The sequence below is a fragment of the Mus caroli genome, chromosome 15 (genome assembly GCF_900094665.2).
Source record: "Mus caroli chromosome 15, CAROLI_EIJ_v1.1, whole genome shotgun sequence".
Taxonomy (NCBI): domain Eukaryota; kingdom Metazoa; phylum Chordata; class Mammalia; order Rodentia; family Muridae; genus Mus; species Mus caroli.
Genome location: NC_034584.1, coordinates 23,389,983 through 23,414,971, shown reverse-complemented (window position 1 = coordinate 23,414,971; position 24,989 = coordinate 23,389,983). Strand labels below are relative to the sequence as shown.

General features: G+C 47.6%; 1 protein-coding gene across 3 annotated transcripts in view; it reads left to right on the top strand.

The window, feature by feature from the left end:
• The first annotated feature begins 1,456 nt into the window (after nt 1-1,456).
• Nucleotides 1,457-24,989, top strand: part of Trio (trio Rho guanine nucleotide exchange factor) — a 286,761-nt gene continuing 263,228 nt past the window's right edge. Inside the window, exon 1 of one of the 3 annotated variants that reach the window (XM_029469546.1) lies at nt 1,457-2,127. In XM_029469546.1, coding sequence (XP_029325406.1) covers nt 1,971-2,127 — 157 coding nt within the window. In that variant the 5' untranslated portion in view covers nt 1,457-1,970. Of the gene's footprint in view, nt 2,128-2,863; nt 3,142-24,989 lie in introns of those variants that run through there. The other 2 variants (XM_029469549.1, XM_029469548.1) reach the window with 2 other exon arrangements.

Genomic DNA, 24,989 nt, shown 5'->3' with positions numbered 1-24,989 from the left:
TTCCTTTGTGTCCTGGATAATCTTTGTCTGTGCTGGCTTTTTTTTTTTTTTCCTGAAAAGCCATTTCCTTACCTTCTGGCACAACAGGGTGCTCATGTTAAACACTTCCTGCCCCACTACCAGAATCACCCATTTCCCAAAGAGCCTGAATTCCTTTAATTGGAAAGTATTGAAAACAAGATCTGAGGACCATAGAAACGCTCCATCTGTGGTAAAATACTTACTTTGCAAGCGTGGGAACCTGAATTCAGCTCCTCAGTATTCCCAGTAAAAAGCTGGGTGCAGCAGCTTGGGCACTAGGGAGTCAGAGATGGGAGGATCTTTAGGTATCGCTAGTCAACTGTCTAACTAACCAAGGAACTCCAGATTCAGTGAGAGACTCTGCTCCAAAAAACTAAGGTGAGAAGTGCACTGGGTACCTACCCCTTGTATTCATATAAACACAGACCCAAAACACAAATGTTGATAGTGCGTGCAGGCACACCTGAGAGGCAGAGAGACAGAGACAGACAGAGTCATCAAAACGCTAGGTGTTTCCAGGGCCAATTAATTGACAGAGCAAGAAAATACAGGCATAGTATTATCATGCGGTCCTAAATATAAACAAACAGCTGTAGATCTTTACACACACCTATTACAAGGTGAACACAAATTCCTATGGGTGTCTTCAAACTTCATCCTGACCGAAACCAAGCCTTCTAACCCTTTTCCCTTGCTTGTCTGAGACTGCCAAGGGAAAAAGATCTGGTGGCCACTTAATCATCCTTCTCCCGTTAAACATAGGTGCGGGGTGTAGTTTGATGGAATTTGTTGATCTGTTTTCTCCTGAATGTGATTTTCAATTACCCGGCGCCCATTCCTTCACTGCACTCATCTTGCAGCCGTGACATAAAGCAGAATTTGATATTCCACACATCTGATTTAACGTACATTTTCTTTAAAGGTCCCTTTCCTCTGGTCTCCCCTGCCTCCATCATCTTTCCACTACATCTGGGTAGCCTGAGGACCCAGCACACTTGGGAGATGGGGATTCCCCGCAAGCGCCCCCTCTCTCGCGCCTGCTTTTTACATACAAGGAGACGGTAGACTAGAGCAGATAATCTGTTTTCACTGCCTCTCTGCTCATTCAACAATTATCCCGCCCCTTCTACATGCCAGAGACAGCGCTGTGCCTGCGAGGGCCACACCAGCTCCATACCCTGGTCGCTCGGCCCCGCGGGTGACATAAATAATAATGAAAACGCTCCAGCTCTAGGACCGCTTGCAGTGCAGGCGCGAGAGTCCTGGCAGGGGGCGCAGTGCCTGTCCTGGAAGGCCAGTGTGGCTCGGTCACACTTGTTCCTGCTCCTCCCAGGTTTGGAGCAGCCCTGGAGGAGGAGACCTGGCCAGCTCCACGTTCTCTCTCAGCCACTCCATTCCGCCCTCCGGGCTCCCAGGCGAGGCTCCGCCCCTTCAGGACCCGCCCACCAGCCGAGCCCACGCTCGGGCCCCTAACGAAGCTCTCCGGAAATTCCCGAAGCCCCTCTTTTTCCTTCCTCTCCTTTCCCTGCTCTCCCTTTCCTTTCACCCGGGCTCCCTCGGCCGTGATTTCTCCCTCCCCCTCCTTCCTTCCCCGTCGGAAAGCAAGATGGAGGCTCGCTGCCGCCGCCGGCGTTCGTGATCGCGGAGCTTCGCAGCCCCGGCCCCCGCCCTCGCGTGTCCGCGCCGCTGCCCCGTGCCCCGGCCGGCCACGCCGAGGCCGTGGCTCCGCGCGCCCGCTCCGCGCCAGGCTCGCGGCTCCCGGGCGGTGTCCTCGTCTATGTGGGCGCGCTCCTCGGGCCGAGCCGCCGCCGCCCGCCGCCCCGGGGCTGTGCGTCCGCGCGCCGGGCGCGGGCAGCTGGGTGCTCGGCGCCGCCAGGCCAGGCGCGGGCGGCTGGGTGCGCGGAGCTAGGGGCGCGGGGCCCGAGGCGGGCTCGTCCGCCGCCGAAGCCATGAGCGGCAGCAGCGGCGGTGCCACCGCCCCGGCCGCGTCCTCCGGCCCCGCGGCAGCGGCCAGCGCGGCGGGCTCCGGCTGCGGGGGCGGCGCCGGCGAGGGCGCCGAGGAGGCCGCCAAGGACCTAGCCGACATCGCGGCCTTCTTCCGATCCGGTGAGTACCGTGATTGCCCCGCGCGCTCGGCCGGCCCGGCGCGCCCGGATCTCCGGCCCGGTATAGCCCTGCGCGCTCTCGTCCCTGTCGCCGCATCGGGGCTCTGCGATCCACGCCGGCGTGTCAGGTTACCCACGCCGCCCTTGTGCTGCGGCTCGTCCCGGGCGCCTTCACTCGCTTTCCCGGCGCTCGCCCCTCGTGCCAGGCTAGACACCCCTCGGCCTCCCGTTGCAGCGGCCACGGCCCCGCGGGTAGGGGCGCCGGCTCTTTGTCTCTTGCTGGAGGGCCGAGGAGGCGGCGGCGGGGACGGCGTGGGCGGAGGCCGGTGTCCCGGAGGACGAGCTCACCGGGACCGGGGACAGCAGTTCTGCCCTGTAATAGCTTTTGGGCCGCTGGTAGCTGGACCTCCAACCCCATTATCAGCGAGTGTCCCGACTCGGGGCTCTAGCCTGTCATCCAGCTTTGGTTCTGTGAAACCGGGCAGCCATCGCACCTCAGCCCAGGAACCGAGGACGGTGGCCGAGCTGAGGCGGCGGTCGGGTCGAGCCATTGTTTCTGGGGTAGGCCCGGGAAGGACATCTGGGACCGTGGTGGCCCTTGGGAGAGGCGTGGGACCAGGGCTGACGGGCACTGCGTGGGTGGCGTGGACCTGGAGGCAGTGAGGGGCAGTTTGGGGTCCGCTCTGGCGAGCCGGAGGTGGCCGAGGAGGAGGCTAGCCCGGAGCCCGGCGGGCGGGAGGGGCGCTGGTGTGCGGCGCAGGGGGCGTGACGGGGCGTCCCGGGGACCCCGGTAACGGCGCCTCCTCCAAGCCCGGCCCGGCCCAGATCCCGCGCGAGCCCGGCTCGCGTCCGCGCGTCCCTGAGTGCAGTCCGGTTTGCTTGCGCGTCCCGGAGGCGGCGGACGGCAGCGGCGTCTGCTGCCGGGGGCCTGCAGCTCGTAGAGCAGTCCCTGGCCGGCCAGGCTTGGGAGTGAGGATGCAGACTCCGCGCTGGAGAGCCAGAGAGGGCGGCCCAGGTCAGGATCCGGACGGACGGGCGGGCCAGGGCGGGCGCGGGGAGGCTGTTTGCCCGCCTCCGGGAGGACGGAGAGCCTCGGGGTCTGGTGAGCGGCCTGCACCGGGGTGAGCGCGGGAGGCTGACAGCTCAGGGTCTCGGTGGCCTCTTTCAAAGTCAGGTCCCAAACTGGAAGAGATCAGGGCCACAGTCCAGATCATTAGGAGCTAGCAATTGAAGCGACCAGCCTTGGGCGAGGCAGATAACTTCTGGACCGTTAGACACCTGGTTTAGTTCTGTCTTCTTGATCTTTGTCTGGCAGGGTTATTTTTGATTCGTCTTAACCGATTGGTTATGATGAGAAGTGACACGTTCCGTCTCGACTGTGTCAACTTGGGTTTAATGTGCTCTTTCCAGCTCTCCCTCTCCGGTGAGGGCCTTGTAGAAAGCTGAGGTTTAGAAAGACATCAACTCCTTGAAATGTAAGCTCTAACGGTTTTTAACAATGTATTATTTATTTTTTGGTGTGTGACTGGCTGGAGGCATGGCCCAAAGCCACCATTCTTTTTTTTTTTTCCATCACCTGTCACAGAATAAATGGTTTTGTGCAGAATTCATCTTCCCAATGTTCTTGCGTCCTAGAGGTGGATTTTTTTGCCCTTATGGCTTAATGCACAGTTCAGGAATGACTTGGTTCCAAGATTCTCCAAAGACATGCTGGTCTTGATTACCTCTCTTCACTCCGGGCTCTGCTCTTACCGTTCCTTAGTCCTGGGTAGCTCGTTCGTTTTAGAGTTCCTGTTCAGGTAAAGCCGCTTACTGCCTTGTTTCCTTTATTCCACCTTCAAAGTGACTTGACAAACTTTCTTTTTTAGTTAACTGACTGGTGGTCAGGAGCCAGCGCAGATTTTTCAGTTGGTTTCAGAGTTGTCCCATCCCCCTTTAGAATTTCACCCTCCACTCTGAATCCCTGACCCAGATCTCAGTGGTTGGCATGTAGGCCGGTGGTGTCTAGCAGAGGATACCTAGGGGCTGGTCAGTTTGAAGCATAGACATCATGGTTTTAAGGGTGGCCTTGGTTGGAGACCTCATGGAAAGTGAGCAGTTCAGGTAGGAGCCCGCCTGGAAAGATTTGATTGACTGTGAATAAGGAGGAGAACGAGTTGTCAGATTCATCTCTTCTGTCTAAAGATGTGCAGATAGGGAAAATCCGTCCCTGTTGACTGGTAGGCAAGGCACCTTCTCCAAGGTCTCTGAGCCTGGCCCTCAGAGCACTTTCTGTTGCTTATCTTCTCCTTCTCAGTCCTGTAGCAGTAGTTATTTGGTCTCCTCTTCTGTTTATTTCTTTCTTGCTTCTTTATTAAGCTTTATTTTTGTAGCCATAGACTGAGAACTGGTACCCATGGTTGGATGGAAGGGACAAGCTATCAGCTCAACAGAACTTTTTAACAGAGAAGCTCAAAAATAGAACGAGCTACTGTGTCACTTCCCCCACTCCATCGGTGGAGGTGTGTGTTCAGCAGAGAGGCTGCCACCTGCCAGCATTCAGGTGGGTGGGTGCTGGGGACTGGATGTCTACCCCGGAGCATGGAAGAGATTGCCCTTGGCAGGTGCTTCTTTCTTCTGTAGGTTTAGTTCCTTCAGAACTGTGGGTACCTATACATTGTTTTTTCAGCTCTCTTGAAGTCCCAGGGCATAGTTGCCTTTTCATCCAACCATGGGTACCAGTTTCAGTCTATGGCTCCGAGAGAGAGAGAGAGAGAGAGAGAGAGAGAGAGAGAGAGAGAGAGAGAGAGAGAGAGAGAGAGAGAGAGAGAGAGAGAGAGGAGGGGAGAGGGAATAAGCTTAGTAAAGAAGCAAGAAAGGAATAAACAGAAAAGGGGACCAAGTCACCCAGCACCTGTCCCACTAAGGCTCTCCCCTCTTCTGCTGCTGTGGCGTTCTCTGCTAAACACTTTACTAAAGGAAGTTCCTTGTTCCTTTTGGCAATCCTGATCAACTATACTTAGGCTTGATCTACAGTGGCAAGCTGGTGCTGAAGTGGGCTGAGTAGGCAGCCAGCAGGGTTTTTGGTTTTGTTGTTGTTTTGTTGTTGTTTGTCAGTGGAATTTAAACTTCACCTTTCTTTGTTCAGAATGGAACACTGAAAAAAAAAAAAAAGATGAGGAAAATTTCAAAACTAAACCAAAACAAAGAGCTGTCACAGACTGGAGCTGGACCAGCTTTTTTTTTTTTTTTTTTTTACAGATAGGGAGTCAAACTTACAGGGAGCTCCTGTGACTTTCTCCCAGAGTGCAGCTGGGTAGGGATGGGATCAGAGCTGAGAAGCCTGATAGGACACTGGTGCTCCTTCCCGGTGCCTCTTCCCGGATGCCTCTCATGGCCAGGATGTTGCTTACATTAGTTCTCACCGCCCCTGGGACCAATCACTTTTATTGCCAATCTATTTTGGGTCCCTGTCCTTTTGGCAATAAATCATTCTTTCAGAGCTCCGTATTTAACCTTGCAAGACTGTGTGCACGGGCTGGGGTGGGGGGGGCACTTACATAAATGCATTATTTTTAACCTGCCTGGCATGCTTTGGTTGGCGTTAAATGAATGCGTGTGGAGAACAAAGGTTTGTGGTTCTTCTGAGGCCACCATGCTGGGGTTTCTTTCTTACTAAGTCTCATTCTGGATGCCTCTGCAGCTCCTCGCTTACCGAGGGAGGACGACAGGAGTGTGTCACCTTGGGAGGGAGCAGCATGTAAGGTTTTTTTATGCATTGATGTGATGGTTTTCATATGGAGGATGAGAAAGCTTTTCTTAACATTTATTCTCTTAGTACCAAGGAAGTGGCGGGTGCCAGACTCGCATTCTGAGGCTTGGAAGCTGTGGTCATTCACGGACTAAACAGAGATTGTGTTCTCAAGAAGGTCCCTGGTACCCTGAGTGTTTTGAGGAGGAAAGCTTGGGGGTAAAATGCTCTGTGCTCGTGTGTGTTGGTCGCTCCTTTTTAGGTGTCGCGGCTAGCTAAGCTGTTTCAGAGGAAAGTAAGGAATCTTTAAAAAAAACATGACATGGGAGTGGCAAAACTGCCACCAACAGCAGCTTTCCATCAAGACATTGCAAACTCCCTTACTGAGGTGGGATATTACTTTATTCCCCCCCCCCGCTCCCCCCGTTTGCAATGTAACTGTCTAAGATTCAAGTAAAGATTTAGCTGATGCTCTTTTAGCTCTCTGAACTTTTCACCAAGATTTTAAAATGAAGTCTGTGGTGATGTTCAAAGTGAAAGGCGTATTAATTGTGATTTTTAAAAGGTATGATTTACAAAGTGCAATTAAGGTAGTTTTAAAAAAGACTTTTTAAATGTTATGATGGATTTGGATAATGGAAAGCAAGAGGTAATGTTTGAATTTATTGACTTAAATGAGCCATAGCTGATACTTATTTTGTTTACTTTATTCCTGCGCCGAAGAAAATAAAATTTTAATCTCATATTCTTGGCAGGATTCCAGAGGGAAGTCAAATTCTTAATCAATAGCCACACTTACCTAGAAAAATCACTTATGTTGATAGGAGCGAGCTGTGTTAGACTATAAAAAGCAGTAACGGTGACCTTCCCATCCTTCATTAGTTCTACAGTGGAGTGGTCTGTGTTACCTTGAGTGTGTTATCTTGACAGGACGGCAGGAAGACAGGTCGTGCGCGGACAGTGAAGGAAGAAAGCATTTGAGTGGCAGTTCTCTGAATTCCTGTGGAATGGCTTTCCTGCTTGGGTGTCCTTTCCCTCATTCCTGCTTCTCTTGTCCTTTGGTGAGCCGGCAGGGGCCGAGCCATCTGCCTGAAGGACAGGTGTGCTTTGCATCTTCACCTTATTGAATCAGACGGACGGGGATGCAGCGGCCAGGAGAGGTCCACAGCTGGAGCAAGTCCCTGGCTCCCTCCCAGAGGGCTCTTCTTTCTTTTCAGAGTTCTCAGAGGAGGAGCTGTCACCAAAGGAGTAGAACAGGAATGGCCATGGGGAGCTTTTCTGTGACCACTGCAGAGCTGGCTGCTTTATCACATTTTGGTTTCATCCCTGCCTGTGTCTCTGAATTGATAAAAGCAGCCTAAGGCTGTGGGGGAAGGCCCTACAGGTCTTGGTGTGTGGCTGTCACCTCTGCTTTCTGTCCCTGAGTTTTCCTGATTTCTGGTGTTAGATTCTCTTTCCTTTAAAGTAACTTTGCCTTACCCGCAAGACCTCCTTGTTTATGGGAAATCTCCCTCTGAACATTTATGGTTAGTCTGTAAATGTTCATTTGCAATTCTTAGTCAATAGTAGACACGTTAAATTTCCTTCATAACTGTGTTTTGACTTCATAATTTCCCCTTTCTATTCTTTATCCACGTAAGGAAGCCCCTTAAGATCCAAATAAGGAGCCGCCTGCTTTCTTGGGAAAGTTTATATTGCATGTCACAGAGCTGGTGAGAGATGTTCACTTGGGCTGCAGTGAGCAGAGCTGCAGGAAGAGGGTGACCTCTGGAATTGTCTCTCTCCAGAGACTTTGCCCCCTGTGGAGTGTTTAGTCTGAGGGCCACATGTGCTCTGCAGGCCAAAGATCTTTTGTTGACAAATGTACTTGACTTTTAGCTTCCTAGCTCCTTGTCTATGATCCTCTTGGGAGGGGATTACAAAGTCACCTATAGAAAAGTGTGATGTACTAGATATATCACCCAATTTTGTTTTTTCTCTGAAAATAAAAGTTCCTTCCTGGTTTCCTATGAGAAGTGTGCCTTGGGGGAAGCCATCTGGTATGTAACTAAGAGGTAAGATTGGTGGCTCAAAGCACGACTTACCAGTATTGCAATACTGACAGCTCCGATTGCTGCTGCTCTGAGTTTTCCCACTCTCGTGACTTTTGCTGCAGTGCCTCTGTACTCCTGGCATTGAACAGGCTTTCTAGGGATTTGGAGATGGGCTGTTCCTGTCTTCCTGTTTGTAGATCATCCTCTTTGCAGCGACTTGTCTCATATTCTGATGAGGAGAAGGGAAAGATGGATGGTGGAAATTCACAAGATTTTTAGCAAACTGGAGCTCTTCTTAGTAATTCTGGTTTTGGGGATACAGGATTATGTAGATAGTCACTGTTCATGAAGAGAAAGAACCCCAGATGAGTCCCCCCTCAGTGTGTGTCTGTGTGTGTGTCTGTGTGTGTGTGTGTGAGAGAGAGAGAGAGACAGAGAGAGAGACAGAGAAAGACAGAGACAAAGAGAAAGAGAGACAGAGACACACAGAGAGACACAGAGAGACACAAAGAGACAGAGAAAGTGACTCCCCAAACATACCTATTATTCTGAATACCACATAAGAGCCATTAACACCAGCCCTGCCCTCCAAGAAAAGCTGGCTGTTTGTTAGTATTCTCATTCATTAGCCACTTGGTGCTGTGATTTGCCAGGTCCCATGTAAGATGTCTCTTTCTCTTTAAAACTCAGATCTCCTCTTCAGCATGTGGTGTGGTTCTGGGTTGCAGATGTCTCTGTCAGCTTCTTCTGCCCCAGGTCTCTCTTATAAAAACACCTGTTCCCTTTATTTTCCCAACCTCTGTTGGGCAAGTAAAGGGGCCTCACTGTATACAGCATCATGTAGAGTCTGGACTGTCATTTGAAATGTAAGACATAGATTCTTGGGTGTTGATGGTCAAAGCTATAATTCCACAGTGTAGTACCAAGTAAAAGTTGAGTGAAAGGTTCTAGGATACAGCAAGTGTTTCCCTGTGTTGGTTTGGGCTCTGTAATTTAGTTTCTGTGTCTCTTTCTACCTAATTACACATACTACTTTTACACAAATAACACAAGTAGCCCCACATTTCCAAGGGAGGAGTGATGGCTGGCTTGGTTTACTTGACTCACATCTGTTGCAGACCATGGGGAAGTCTTGATTGAAGTATTACTCCCATGTCTTTGGCTGTCTGGACTGGGTGTAAGTGCTGGGAAATGTCTGTGGCTATAAATGCAATGTTGGCAGGAGAGGCAGAGCAGGGCCCAGTGGAGCTAGCCAGGGAAGGGATTCCTTATGCCATTACCTTGTAATATATTGTAACGAGTCCTAGGGCTTTCTTCCTTACTTAGGGAAAGAACAAGCTAGAGGGCTGGGGAGCATCTTTTCAAGTGGTGGTTTTCCTAAGTGGCCATGGGCGTCCTGGCTTGTCTGTGTTTCTGTTTTGTTCTCTCTGCCCCCTCCTTTGCTGTTTTTCATGCTCTGTACAAGCAGATGATATTGAGAGATAGTGGTGGTGGTGGTGGGAAGGTCATTTGTTCCTTTTCCTTTTAGTAAGACAAGTGTTAGGCATTTGTTTTGGGCTCTTCTATGTTTGGGATGGGGTTTTACGAGACTCAGTTGATCTGATCTCCTCAGAGTTGATAGAGAGTGTAATGACGAATAAAAGAACAGAATTGGGTGGGTGTTTTAGTCTGAAATTGGGGGTTCCCTTTTTTGTTTGTTTGTTTGTTTCTAGACAGGGTTTCTCTGTACAGCCCTGGCTGTTATGGAACTCACTCTGTAGACCAGGCTGACCAGGAACTCAGAAATCTGCCTGCCTCTGCCTTCCAAGTGCTGGGATTAAAGGTGTGCACCGCCACTGCCGGGCTTGGGTGTTACTTTTGAACCATTATTAAGTTAAGTCTTTTATTTCAAAGTAACCAAGGGTAAAACAAAGGGCAGTCAGGATGAGATTCTTTGAATTGTATCTTCGCTGTTACTTTTGCCTCTTCAGGGTATTTAGTCAGCTGTGTCTTCATTGTTACATGCATGTAAAGATACATTTACTTGGAAGGGGGAGAAACTAATTTGAGAGGTCAGAACTCATACTCAGCAGAGAAGAAGGCTTTCTCTGATTTGCGAGTTGTTGCCATTTCCCTGTTTGTTTTGTCTGCCTCTGTGTGGATTTGGATACATCATTTCCCTTTTGATCCACAGCAAACGGTAGAAGTGATGACGTCCATCGCCTGTAAATCAGGAGTGCTCAACCTGTGGGTCGTGATCCCTGTTGGGGGTGGGGGTGGTATAACTGGTATCCTGCATATCAGATATTGACATTAAGATCCATAACAGTAGCAAAACTATAGTTATGAAGTAGCAACAAATAATTTTGTGGTTGAGGGTCACCACAGCCTGAGGAACTGTAATAAAGGTCGCAGTGTCACTGCTTTAAATGGCTCCATATGTGTTTCTGAGAGCAAGAAAATGTCCTGACACAGTGATGAAGATCAGGAATTATTGATTTTTTTTTCCTTCGAGATAGAATCTCATGAAGTAAACTGGGTAGGCCCTGAGTTTGTGATCTTCTTGCTTTGGCCTCCCTAGTGCTGAGAGTATATGCCTATAGCATCATACTTTGTGAGTCAATACCATCCTATAAAATCTACCAATTTAATATAATTTAATCTGTTGACAGAAAATACTTTGTTTGTTTCACTTTTGTTTTTCGAGTCAGGGTTTCTCTGTGTAGCCCTGGCTGTCTTGGAACTCACTTTGTAGACCAGGCTGGCCTCAAACACAGAAATCCGCCTGCCTCTGCCTCCCAAGTGCTGGGATCAAAGGCGTGTGCCACCATCACCTGGCCAGAAAATACTTTTAACAATTAAGAAAATTATGACCCATGATCATTTTAGGATCACATATTGCATTTAGTTTTTATAGCTGTTTGGATGCTTTTAACAAGAACAACTTGTTAGTTTGTCTTCTCTGTTACCTTGATGGTATTGAATATTTGTACTGGTTAGCATCTGCCAGTTTGAGATGTGTGATTCCTCATTAGATTCAGGCTGTGGGGTGTTTGTCAGGAGATCTTCCTGTAACAACACATCCAGGAGCAATCCCACTGCATTCAGCTACCCCACTACATGTAGCTGTCTAGCAGTCCACTGCATCCAGCTGCTCCACTGCCCTCCAGCTGCCCACTGCTATCCAGCTTCCCCATTGCCATCCAGTTGCCCACTGCCATCCAGCTGCCCACTGCCTTTTAGCTATCCCATTGCTCTCCAGCTACTCCACTGCCATCCAGCTGCCCCAGTGTGGTAGTGTCACTTTTCATCACATGGTCCAGGTGGTGACTCCAGGTCCCTTTCCCCTTGTAATTACTTAGCATTTCGTGGGGAGATAATGTGTGGCTGTGTGAAACCTTCTTTCTTTCCCTTTTTCTATTTGTTCGTTGTGGCGTCTCTTGTAGATCATTGTCTGAATTACTTATTACGTGGTGCTTTGCCAAATAGTGGCTTTTCTAACAGTATCCTCCTCTGTTGGTCTTTTTCCATCACAAGAAGGCGTTTTCCCTTTGCACATCTTACATGTGTGATGAGCACGACCTCAATGAATAGCGTCCTGTGCGTTCTGTTAGTTACAGCCTTGCTGCCATTATCTTGCTGCTCAAATTGTCCGCAATTTGAGTAGCAGCTTTAGGCTGGCTCCTTTATCTTTTGTAATCTGTCTCTATCATTTTATTTCATTTTTAGTACTTGTTCACTTCGCGGCACAATAAATAGTTCAAGGATCATCTTGTTTTTCCCTTGCCCCAGCCCAGGGATCAGCCATTACTGGTTCATTTTAGCAGAATGGACGATAAGTGTGCTCATTGCCTGCAGAACCTCTCAGTGGACTGAGCTTGTGATTGTGTGTGTAAATACTGCATAACCAAACACACACTCAACATAATTACATGGTTGCACTTATCCGTGGCTCTCTTTCTTCACCTAACTGAAAGAAAAACCATGTGTTGAACGCAGGCCTCCAACACACAGGGTTCTTCTTGCTGGTTCCATGTTTGTGACTCTTTTGATAGTGAAGAGTCTGGCTTCCCTTACCTCACATGCAGGAAGCAATTTCAGAATGCCTGCCTCTACCAAAGTGATAGACAGATGTCCATCTGGAGATGTCCATCTGTCCATTAAAGTGGATAGTGTAAACCCCAGTTCTGGTGAGCTTTTGTTCCACACAGAGCCTGGTTGGGTAGTCATCTAAACAGATAAGCCTTTCAGCCCCAGAGGCCGCCAGGCTGCACCTGTGGCTTGCTTTCCAATGCTGCTGCAGCACAAAGTTTGAAATAAGATGTCTCCAAGAGGGAAAGAGATCAGTTTCAAATAGATGTAGTTTACTAACAGGACGGAAGTCTATCGTCTTCATTGCATTGTACATTAGTTGCCAGAGAGAATAACTAAGAAGGAAGGTGGTGCATCAGTCAGGACACTTGACAGGTCATCTATCAGTAAGGATGTTTGATGATCTATCTATATAGGACCTGCAGTAGGAATGGCTGTGAGCTAGATGAGGCTGGATTGGGCCCATCTGGTCTCAGGACTCCAGTGCACTCTCACTTGAAGTAAGGAGTCATGGCTTGAAGGTGTTGCTTGCTGCCTTCCCTGGAGTTTCCCCAGAGAATGCAGTGATACTCCTGGTTCAGTGTGGGGCTTCTAGGAAATATGCAAGTGTATGTGCACGCATGTGCACACGTGTACTCAGTTCTACAGATCAGAAAAGAGTGGGTGAGGTTTTTGTGCTACTGGCAGAGTATTGCCCATTTAGTTGTTTAAGCATTAAGTCATAATGTGGAATTTTGGTTCCTGATTTGGGGAGATAACTCTTTAATTCTATATATTGTGTTCTGCACTTTCTACAAATATTCTCATTATTGTTAAATTGTATTCTGGAGAATTTTGACTGCTGTACCTCCTGAAGTCCTTCATGTGGCTAGAACATTTTGTCACTAGAGGATGGTGGTTTCATGACACTCTGAGAGAGATATTTTTGACATTTAGTAAAGTTGGAGAGAAGGTCATGACCGAGGCAGGATGGTTGCTAATGGGCAGACACTGTTGGCAAAGTTCTTTGGGAGACGATGGAAATGTTTTGGAGTTAGAGACTGGTCATCATTTCACAGTAGTATGAATACATGAATACCACTGTACTCTTTAGATGGGGGGAATTTTATAATACCTAAATTACAAACCAGTGAAAGAAAGGGGCACCGATGGCAGACTCTCAGATGTCTTCAGTTTTGGGATGTTTTCTGTGGTCCTCTTCAAGGAAGGCAATGAAAATCTGGTTTTTGCAGGAGGAACTAGAATTCAGAGGGTTCTTTTCACAGCCCCTGGGACAGACCTAGAGTGGCTTCTAGGGAAGGTGGGTTGGGGTCTAGGGAAAAAGCAGCATTTTCCGGGGGGTCGTGTCTAGGAATGAGGGGAAATCACTATTTGGTGGGCAATTATGGGACTGATCTGACCTTTGTTTGCAGTGTGGTAGCATATTTAGAATTTTGTTTTGTTTTGTTTTCGAGACAGGGTTTCTGTGTGTAGCTCTGTTTGTCCTGGAACTCACTCTGTAGACAAGGCTGGCCTCCAACTCAGAGAGCCACCTGCCTCTGCCTCCCGAGAGCTGGGTTTAAGGTTGTGTGGTGCATCAATACTGCCTGGCTCATAGTTAGGTATTTGTAGACCATCTTGGATCAACTTCTTAGCAAGTTTCAACCGAAACGAATTGAATTTCCTTCCTACTGATTGATGGTCTCAGACCCAGTGAGTTGGTTTTTTGGGTAGGGAAGGGCATACATAGCTGATGATAGTGAAACTGGCCATAGTTGGCTGTCCTGTAGAACTCTAGGGTTGTTGACAGAAGCAGCTTTCAGTTGTGTTCCTTCCTGCATAAAATATCACAGCCAGCGCTTTCCCCTAGTGTGGCTTGTGTACAGCATAGTGGCAGCCCCTGGGCTCACTAGTGAGGGCCAGGATATGGAGTGTTTTGTTAGATCCCAAAACAGAAACAATCAGTTTGTAGAATACATGCTCACGTGCGTGCACACACACTTAGTGGCAAGCCCTTTCCTTGTACTTGCTGTGGAGTTCAGTTGCCACTCCTGTGCAGTGTTTCCAACCTCACTTGAAAGCACACATCTCAGAAGGAAGACAAGGTTTTGTGAGGCTTTGTTCCTGAGAGAAGTGAACCTTTCAGACTTTGCAGCACTCTGACATTCTCTGTTCTGGTGTATACGTCAGCTGCACATAGAGCAAGCAGGCTGGAGAGCATCCCCAGTGCAGAGCCTCTTAGCACAGTGCCTCCTGCTGGGCAGTGACCTTCTTGGGACATGTGCTCTGTCATCTTTGTTTCTTAGTTCCAAATGCCTAGCTTAGTATTAGTGAGCACTTGAAGTGGTTTTCATCTTCAAAGGACTTTATGGGCATTATTTAATATACATGACACTGTAATGAATGATCTGTTTATCCCCTGAGTAGCGTCAGTATGCCGGGTGCCATACAGCTGGAGAAGACAAAAATAATGTTCTGTCCAGTGGGAGTTTATAGTCCAAAGAGACAAGATGATTAGGCAGGTTCTCTTTTGGCCTCCTTTTAAAACTGTGCTGGGGAATAATGTAAAAGTTAAAATTAAAGAGATGATCAGCAAGCACAGGCTGTGTAATTGAAATTGCCCTCAAGGTGAAAATGAATTTTGGGATGCTCTTAAAAAGGCACAGCGCATTAGGTCTCATTTCTCACACATCCATTGGTAGACGTGGTGTCTTCCTCAGCTCTAGGCGAGGGCGGCACTACTGTAGGCCAGGCAGAATTGGTCTTGGCTCTTGCCCTGCCCATCCCAAATGCCTGCTTCGGAATGCCGCTTTACAGTGGAGATCACATGTGAGGGCTGGTGGGTTTCTGAGCCGCAGACCTGGTCAGGGGGAACTTGACCATGTTGCCCTGCCAGTACATCCTGCTCTGTGCCCAGTACCCTCTCCCCTGTGTTTGCTCGTCCTCCTCTGTGGTTTGCTTTCCTCATCTGAGCGCTGTACCTTGCCTTTGGGAAGCCGTGCTTGTCCTTCCTGTGCTTGCTTCCTGTGGCCCGTCGGTCTTGGCAGGGCATCTGTGTACAGCTAACTTTCCCTATGGCTCCTCTGGACTGTAATTATTCCTTCCCTTGTGAGTGTGAGCTGCTGGGACCTCGGATCTCACTGTAGCTCCCGGGAGAAGCACGGTGAGCAACTGCTGATTTATGCCCACATTTCCTTAATCCAGACCAGCACAGTCACCTGGACTTTAAGACAAGGATGTCATCATCTGATACAGAGTTCTAGGATGATGCTCTGGGATCTGTATTTTGAAAAAGCCTCAAGGTAGTTCAGATGCACATGTAGACAGGTCCTCTAAGGCATAGCTTAGATAGTTGTGGGTTCTGGGGAATCTATCCATCCAGTTGTTATGCTGAAGAAATGCCTGAGGCCAGTGCTTATCAGGAAAGTGTGTCTATTTACCTCACAGTTTCAGAGGCTGGAAGTTCAGGCTCTGGAGAGGGCCCCTGGCTGTTCCACATCTTGGTGGGTCCATGATGAGGACAGACAGTGATGCCCGCAGACAGTGGGAACCTCACTGCACTGACAGGAAGACAGAGCGAGTAAGGGTTCAGGCTCATTCTGGACCACTTTTCTTCCAAAAAACTAACTCAGGGTCTCAGGAGAACTACTCGAATCCCTTCTGAGGGCAGAACCTGTAGTCAACTGGGGACTTCTCACTGGGCCCCACCTCTTAAGGATCTGTCACTTCCCAGTGTGACCACACTGAGGACCAAGGCACTAGCTGGTATATATCCACTGGAGACAACACATATTCACACTCTTGCTGGGACTGCAGCCGGTATTGAGTAAGGTGAGGTAGAGTCCTTCAACTGGAGACAACACATATCCACACTCTTGCTGGGACTGCAGCTGGTATTGAGTAAGGTGAGGTAGAGTCCTTCCATGAGTGTACCTGGAGCAAAAGAACATGCGTTCATCCATCTGTGAGGTCTACAAACTGAAGGAGAAGATACAGTTGGGCCTCCAGCCAAGGAAGTGACAGTGTTGCCATAGAGATGCTGCACACACAGTACTGAAGGGGATGGAGCGATCACACCTTAGATCATCAGGAGGAATGACTTGTCTTCTCCATTCTCCCAGCCCATATTCTTTATACTGATACTCAGGCTTCTGCCAACGCCAGCTCTTTGTTCTTTTACCGCAGAGTAGACAGAGTTCACACTAAGATCAGAAATGGGTGGTGTACGCCATAGACACAGTTACAAGTGCTGGTGATGGAGGGTGGGGGGAGCATTTGAGGCATCTAGGAATAATGGCCTCTTTATCTCTGCCCTTGGAACACATACATAATTTGTATATTTTTCAGTTTTCATTTTGTAAGTTCTACACCATCTCTTAGTATTATTTTTGTGATGCTGAAGAATTAAACCCAGGATCTTGTGCAATCATCCCACCATTAGGCTACATCTCTCGGATCCTTCCCTTATTATTTTAAGAGCACAAGTCAGGCACGGAGGGTCACAGACACCACATATGTATGTATGTGTGTGTGTATACACACACACACACACACACATTTTATCTCCTGGAGCGACAGAAACTGAAATTTGTTGTAAGAGGTTTGTGGCTAAAAGAATACCAGAGGGCTGGGCTGTTTTAGGTTTAGGCAGTGCATTTACTTCCACAGGGTTTCCGTATGTGGTCAGTCGAGAAAAGGGTGTTTTTTGGTGAGGCGCTCTCTGAGGTTTTTACCTTTCCTTTTCTCTCCTCGAATGATGCGCACCTCTAGCAGGTTGTACCTCTCCTCAAGAACAATAGTCTTTCTGAGGGATTCTTACCGAGAGCTGGCAGCTAACACTGACACTCCATATAGCCTGTCACTTCACTGTGACTACAGGGAGCATCTGGAGAGGCGCTGAGAACACTTCCACACGAAGGAAATCATAATTACATTAATGTCGCTTAAGAAAGCATTGTGTTTGAAGCCGTGGACATTGTTAATACAGTTGTAGATTCTTAGGTGCCAGAAGCATTTAGAAATCTCCGCAGGCTTTCCCCCGTTCATTTGCTGGAGGTTCACTCTGTCATAGCCACAGTTATCGCAGTAGGAATGCACCAGGACCTTTGCAGTCTCCAGCCTTCCTGCATTGCCCATGTGTGCCCCTGGGTTCCCACTGACTGCTCCTCTGTTGCTTAAATGTACTGTTTCTCTGCTGTAGGCATCCCTTCTTCTCAGCAGAGACACACAGGCCAGTTAGCTTGCCTATGTTGAGTATAGTAATTCTCTGCAGTGACTCATTCATAGTGACATAAGTCTGTTGACACTTTCATGTCAATGATAGATTGTTTTATAGCATTATCACATGTCTCTGAGTGATCGAATGTATAGTTAGTTCAGTCCTGAACTAGCTAGCATGTGGGATGCCCTAGGTTTGAAACCTGGCACTACATAAAACCAGGGTTCGAGAGTAGTCTGGGCTAAATGAAACCACAGAAGCCACCACCGATGTAGCCATCGCCACCACCACCACCAAAGTCATCTAGAAACCTGTCTTAACGGATCGGCTCAGCCACTGAAATGAGAGAAATATGGGCGCAAGCCTTAGTTTCTTGGGGGAACTGCCATACTGCATGGCAAGGTCGGCTCATCTGCCTGAGAGCTTTTCCATTGAAGAAGGATTTAGTGCCAGTCAGAATAAGGTTGAAGGAAGTTGTCCAGATGTCTAGATGACGCCGTCCGGAGGCCATTTGTTGTTGTAAAGTTTGTGGCTTTGTTGTGCCTAGTTTTTTCTGAGAGTACTTCAGGAACAGTCAAACTGGCCACTCAGCCAACAAGGTCACAGTTACCTTTGCTCACCCTCTTGGCCAGCTGGTGTTGCTAGGATGTGCCTTCCCCTCAGTCATTCCCTTGGTTGTCAGCTACTCTACGTGAGAAATCCACATATGGGCTCCATGGCCAGAAATAAAGGTGACTAAGAAAATACCGACAGCATGTAAGGGCCCTGAGGACCGTAGAAAGGCGCATACTGCCTCAGGATGGGTGGTGGCCTTCCCATGGTGGTCTGTGCATATTGCATGGTGAGGACCCCTGGTTCCGAGGAAACAAAGGGCTGTCTGAAGAAAGGTGGATGAGTCCAAGGGACGTCCGCCATCTTGCTGCCCTCTTTAGCTTAGCCTCCCTGTAGCCATCTTTGCGTTATATTTTTCCAGTTGTCATCTGTCATTCTTTGAGATTTTCCTCATTCAGGAGAGTGATTCACCTTCACGTCTCTCTCCCTGCCTCAGCCCTTCTGAAATAGCCTCCCCTGCCCAGCAGTAAGCTTTTCCAAGAGGTGTTGACCTTGTGCATAGCTGTCAGGAAACCCTCCTCGAGGTGGTGTTGACTTCCTCGTGGTGCCATTTCTAGTCTTTCTGCCCCCAGAGGTGACAGTGCAGCAGAGTGGCCAGGGACTGTGGGGATCACCCACTGGTTCTAGCTTGCCGAGTGTTTCTCTTCCCAGGGTAGACCCTTTATTTTTATTTTCACACATTGCTTCCTTTCTCCTGTGGTTTCTTCTGCCTACCCGGTGAGGGCAGCTGCTCCACTCATGGCTGGTCACAGAACATGGAGGCAGAGCTAGGGGTTTTCTCTGTGGCAGGAGTTTAGGAGAGAGTCCTGTAAAGCACTGATTCACAGCCTGTGCGTCTCTACTACCGCAGGGGTCCCATATCAGACATGCTGCACATCAGATATTTACATTACAATTCATCACAGTAGTGACAGCTATGAAGTAGCAATGAAACGATTGTATGATTGGGGTCACCACAATGCGAGGGACTGTTTTAAAGGATCGCAGCATTAGGAAGGCTGAGAATGACTGCTGTAGAGAATCTGATAGACTTTGTTACATCCCCTAACCATAGTCATAAACTGGGGGAGCAGTGCCCCCTTTCTCCTCTACTTGGGGTCTATTCCACTCTCTTTTCCCTCTTCCTGTCTCTACTCTTGTGCCTCATCATTTGGCAGTCACCTGAGTGACTCTGTTTGAACCTAACTTCTTTAGCCAGTTTTATATAGTTTAAAATTTGCATTTATGATAATCCTCGTAAACTTGGCTTAGCAAGTAAACCTGATGGTCTTTATTTCTTTAGAGTAATTTAGTCCCCTTTGTTAAACTATTACTTCTTGAAAATAGTTTTGGCTTACCTCTGCTCTAGCACACATAAATTCTTCCTGATATTTTATCTCCAAGCTGGAATCGTCATTGAGTTTGAATCTCCTCCCATTTGTGCCCCTTGTGCTTGGGACACAGTTGGCGCTTCTCATGTCTATTGAACGAATGAGCAGGGAATGCCATAGCCCCAGTCTCAGGGGTCAGTTTCCCCCCTGTCTTGGGAGTCAGGTATACAGTGGTAAGTATTGAGTCAGCAGACTTGGGCAGAAGTCCCAGACATTTTATGGTGTAATGTCCTCACTAATAAAAAAAATTGTGGGAGTGGGAAGAAAGAAAGAGAGAGAGAGAGAGCATGTCCTGGCAGATGAGGGATACAGGGGGTGGGGGTGGGGGGCGGGGACAGCCAAGGAAGGTTGGTGAAAGAATGTCTCCCTGCTTGATTGGCAGGTGCAATGTGGACCTGTTCGTCTTTGATGCTTGATCCCCAGGGTGGCTCAGTCACAGTAAGTTGAGTGTGAAGAAGCCTCCACTGCCAGGTTTCCTTTAAGACCTGAGGTCTTGTTGCCTGTGGAAGTATTTTCGGCATCCATGTCTTAGTGGCCACATAGCAGACAGGGAGCTTTAGGGTACAGAGGCACTGGGGAGACTCCCTGGGCTCTTTGAGGATATTTGCATGGGAGTATGTTCCGTAAGGAAGCTGAGGGGGTTCCAGGCTTTGTTCTGTCCTCCTCTTCTTTGCACTTCACTTCCATTTCTGGGACTTTGCCCCACTCCTCCTGTCTCCCTTGAGGCTTTATTTATGTCAGCCTGAGAGCAGGCCACAGGGCCCTTTAAAGTGATGCACGCAGATATCAGGCCAACCCAGTTTTTTTTTTTTTTTAATAAGTAGGTCATGTTGTTTCTACTAAGTAGGATTTTAAGAACTCCTTAAAGAAAAGAGTATTTTAAGAAGGGATGACAAGCATCCAGTTTCAGTCTTGTGTATGGAACTTGCCAGGAGCATGGTGGTTCTTGGGAATGCCTCAGTGATCAGGAACAGCCGTGGGATCACTGGGGACTCCTGTGTCTACACCAGAAGGCATCCTGTACAAGTGGGGAGGGCCGTGGTGGGCCTAGAAGGAGCTCCTGATCCCTGGAAGCTGGCGACTTGGAACCTGCACAGCAAGGAACTATTCTATCAGCCCTGCCTCTAAGGAGTGTGCTGTGGACCTCCTTCTCCCTGAACTATGAACGTTTCCTGGTAAATAGAGAACAACTGAAAACTTGCAAATTGTCCTGAATAAGCCTTTTCGTGTCATCCCAGTCATACGATGATACTCGTGTACTCAAGCCCTGGGGAATCAGAAGGGGAAGAACTTACCATAAGATTTGTCACACAGTTCCCTAGAGAATGGGAATAATTGCTGGAACAACCCATTGAAATGTCCTAGAATTCTAATATTTGTAAAATTGCAAAGAAGCCTGCTAGCTGTGGAGACTGCTGTGTTCACAGGCGCAAACAGCCAAAATGCTTTATCTGATTCGAGGGCTGGTTCCTCAAATGTCCTGTGTCTGAAGTTGATGTTTGGTTTACAGAGCAGAATTTTTAAAATGTACCTTGTTTTTAATTGTGTGTGCGTGTATATGTGTGTGTGTGTGTGTGTGTGTGTGTGTGTGTGTGTGTGTGTGTGTGCTGAAGCCTGAGGAGTCCAGAAGAGGGTGTTGGGTCCTTAACTGGAGTTGCTAGTGCCACGAGTGGCCTAATGTGGGTGCTAGGAACTGAACTTGGGTCCTCAACAGTAGTGTGCTCTCAACTGCCGAGCCCTCTCTCTGATCTGGGTCCGAGTATTTGTAACATAATATTAATTTTATGCTTGGTATAGAACTATTCACCTTTCCTTATGGTTGATTTCAGGAGTACCGTGTTTAATTTTTGTAGACCAGCCAGCTGCCTTTGCGTTATTGGTGTATTGCGTTCGAGTGTTGTATACATGTGTGCGTATCCTCCTGTTCCTCTCACCCCTTTGACTGATACTCACTTTGGTGGTGGGTGCCGTGGTTTTGCTGTGTTTGTAGATTGAAATGCTAAATTCATGTCACTACTGTGAGTATTGATCTTTGCTCCAGGGATAAGGTATTGAAATAGAAACAAGTTGGAAATGTCACCAAGAAACACAAGTCTGTCTGGAAGACATCCTAGGGCATGCTTTGTCCGTAGGTTGGGGGAAGAGCCATTCTAGAGGGAGCTCTCCACAGCTTCCCATCCTTGAATGATGCTCAGCCCCGAAGGCCTGAAGGCCGCCCCGCCGGCATGTGTGCTTTGCAGCCAGTGTCTCCAGAGATCTCCTCAGAGTAGAACGCCACCACTGCTGTTTGATCTTTGCCATTTAGCTGTGTTATTTGAGATGAATGTATGGATTAACTTTCCTGGCCTTTGCTTTGTGCTGAATTGGAGAGAGCTTTAGATACCTGGGCTTGCTTGTGTTCCCCTCTTCCATGATAATCTCAGGGCATTATGTCTGCCTAATTTGTTTGTTTCTCCTTTCTGATGAAAATTCCCCCATTTTTATTTTTACACTAGCTTAAATTTCTGTTTCTGTGATAAGACACCATGAACGAATGCAGCTAAGGGTGGAAAGGGGTCATTTCAGCTTACCACATCTTGGTCACAGTCCATCCCAAAAGGAAGTCAGGGCAGAAACTCAAAAGCATAAATCTGGAGGCAGGAGCTGATGTGGAGACCATAGAGGGGCACTGCTTACTGGCTTGCTCTCCATGGGTTGCTCATCCTGCTTCCTTACAGCACCCAGGACCAGTGGCGGCACTGCCCATAGTCGGCACTCCCACATCTGTCATTAGTCAAGAAAATGCTGCCTCAGGCTTGCCCACAGACCAGCCTGGTGGGGGTCCTTTCTCAGTTGAGGTTTCATCTTCCCCAGTGACTCTAGCTTGTATCAGGCTGACGGAAAACTAGCTGGTACTTGTACTGTAACCTTCTTCCTGCTGATTTTTTTTAACTGCTTCAGAGTTGTTGTTGTTTTTTTTTTTTTTTAAGACCTCTTTCCTTTTCACTGAGTCTAGCTGCGTCTCTTCCCCATGGAGTCCAGATTTTATTCACAGTAACTCAATGAATAGTGTGTTTGAAAAGTGAGAACCTTGGGTTGGCTTGTGACTTTGCCACTGAGTCTTAGAAAATAAAGTTGCCTTGTCTTATAAATTCTATACATTGGTTTCTCTTGTGGGCAATTATCAAGCCTTTGACATTCTTTTTATTACGCTGGAGTGTTTGCCTTAGTCTCATAAAACACGTGGCGGAATGCAGTGTAACTGGTTTGTTGTAATTCCAAGCAGTAGTAGGTAAGGAAAAGGTTTCCAAGTATAATTGCAATTTCTTTTATTGGATTTATCCTGACTTTATTTATTTACTTATTTACTTATTTATTAGAAAGAGGACCACCTACTAGTAGATTCAAATCTACCTTTGGAACTTTGAAAGCTATGACTTTTTTTTTTTTTTTTTTTTGATTTTCAAGATAGGGTTTCTCTGTCTAGCCCTGGCTGTCCTGGAACTCACTCTGTAGACCAGGCTGGCCTCAAACCCAGAAATCTGCCTGCCTCTGCCTCCCGAGTGCTGGGATTAGTGTGCGCCACCACCCCCCTCCCCCAGTTGAAAGCTATGGCATTTTAGAATTAACCTGAAAATATTGTAAGTTGGTGATATTTGGGTAATATAGTAATGCGGAAATGAAGACTAGGCTCTGGTGATTAAAGCACTTAAGGAAGGGTTGATTATTCAGAGCTGAAGGTTTTCACAAAGCAGGAAGCTGTTTTGAGAATCAGGGCTTAAGTGATGTAACAGAAGATAGACAGTGCTTCTGAACTAGCCGGGCGAGACTGGGGCACTTAGGTACCTTAGGGATGATCTGTGGAGCTCACTTGTAGGCTAGGAGTGAGTATTCCATACGTTAGACAGACAGATGGACTTTCTGTCTTTGCAACATGTCCTGGAAGGCTTTCGTTTTGTTTTGTTTCATAAGAACACTAGTACTTTGCAATGTTTATAACAAGGAATATTCGGCTTCTTTCTCGTTCGTTTGGGTAGATTGTGAGGAGAAGCTTTTGGTTTTGTATGCAAGTTTTCAGTTATTTTGATTTTCATCTTTAGCTTTGCACCATTATCCTTTGATTTAGTTACTAATTAAAGTCTTTGATGATCATTTATGTAAGGCACCTAGTGAGCACAGAGTATGTGTTAAATAATCAATAAAACAAAGACATCTAGTAAAGTTGGTTTTCAGCCCTTGAAATAAAATGCCTTATTGTATGTACGTGTGTAGGTAGAAAACTATATTTTAAATTTTTAGTTACTTTTTATGTATATGAGTGGTTTGCCTACACAGATGTTTGTGTATCACATACATGTCTGGTGCCTGTGGAGGCCAGAAGAGGACATCCAATAACCAGTTTATATTTAGCAAAAATTATATACATAGCAAATTACCATAATGTTGTAAAAAAAAACCAAAATATTGCTATTATAAAGTGATCAGTAACATTACAAGGAAAGCTTGTTGGTGTTGCCTCTGTTGCTATTGCTTGGGCAATTTTTAGACTTGAGCTTCTCTCATTAAAAGATTCGGGAATGAGATGAAGAGGGAGTAGGAGAGAGAAAACAAGGGGCCACCGTTAGGTTTTGAATAAATGTGTAACCAAGTAGCATCCAAACATTTTTTAAAAAGATTAAAACGGTAGGAAATGAAATACACTCAGAAGTAGCACTGCCAGGACAAATCTAGCTTCCTGCTTTAAACTGAGCTAAATTACAAAGTCACTAAATTCACTGTCATACCCAGTGACAGGGACCCTGTTGTCTTGGACACAAAGGCTCCTGTCTTCTGAGTGACAGTCACCCTCAAGTGGCAGTCGGGGTTGACCAGTATGCAAAATGAAGCCCTTTCTATTGCAGAACTGGATTAATGGAGTGGGGGCACTTAACAAAGGCTGATTAAGCTACAACACAGCCAGGCAAAACCCAAAACCCACTTGTGGTTGCAGTAAGGGGAGTCACAGTGTCAGTGTTGTGACTGCGCAGTGACGTGCAGCACTGCATTCCCACTAGCAAAGCCTCTTTAAAGGCCATTGGGTTCAGTTAGGCTGCTGTAACTCAGAGCAGTGCAGCAGGAGTGGTAAGATTTCCTTCTAGAGGCTAGAAACATCTTGTGAGAGCAAGTATGGATTCGCAGATCATATCAGTGTACAGAATTGAGGCAGGCATTGCACCCGTGATACTTCTGCAGGGACCAAGAGTGGACTCCAGAAGAGCTGATCTCCATAGGATCTGTGGAGATGTAGGTGGGATGGAGAGTCACTGGAGCCTGCATTGTGGGGTGCAGTGAGCCTCTCGAAGAGCTTCCAGGCTATATCCAAACTTTGCAAGGAGCACACACACACACACACACACACACACACACAGAGATAAACACAGACACACACTCCTCCCTAGTTACCTTAGACGCTTAGCTTGGTGATATTTTCAGCTAGTTATTCACTAATAAAAATCACCATTAGAAGGAAAAATCACGTCTCTTGAAGGCTGTTAGGAGAATCATTGTATTGGAGGATGACAGGTAATGCTCCACCATCACCCACTGACACTCATATGTCCCTCTGGTTTCCTGTTTGCTTATTATCAACTGAGCTAGAAGTTGTGAGGCTTTGTTTGGCTCCTCATGTAAGTCAGAACTGCCTGTGTCTGACTTGTTCTCCAGGGCTGGTGGGTTTAAGGAGAGGCCCTGACATTTGTGTGTCTTGGTTGTGCTGTTAAAATACAGTACAGTGCCAGGCAGTGGTGGCGCACGCCTTTAATCCCAGCACTTGGGAGGCAGAGGCAGGCGGATTTCTGAGTTTGAGACCAGCCTGGTCTACAGAGTGAGTTC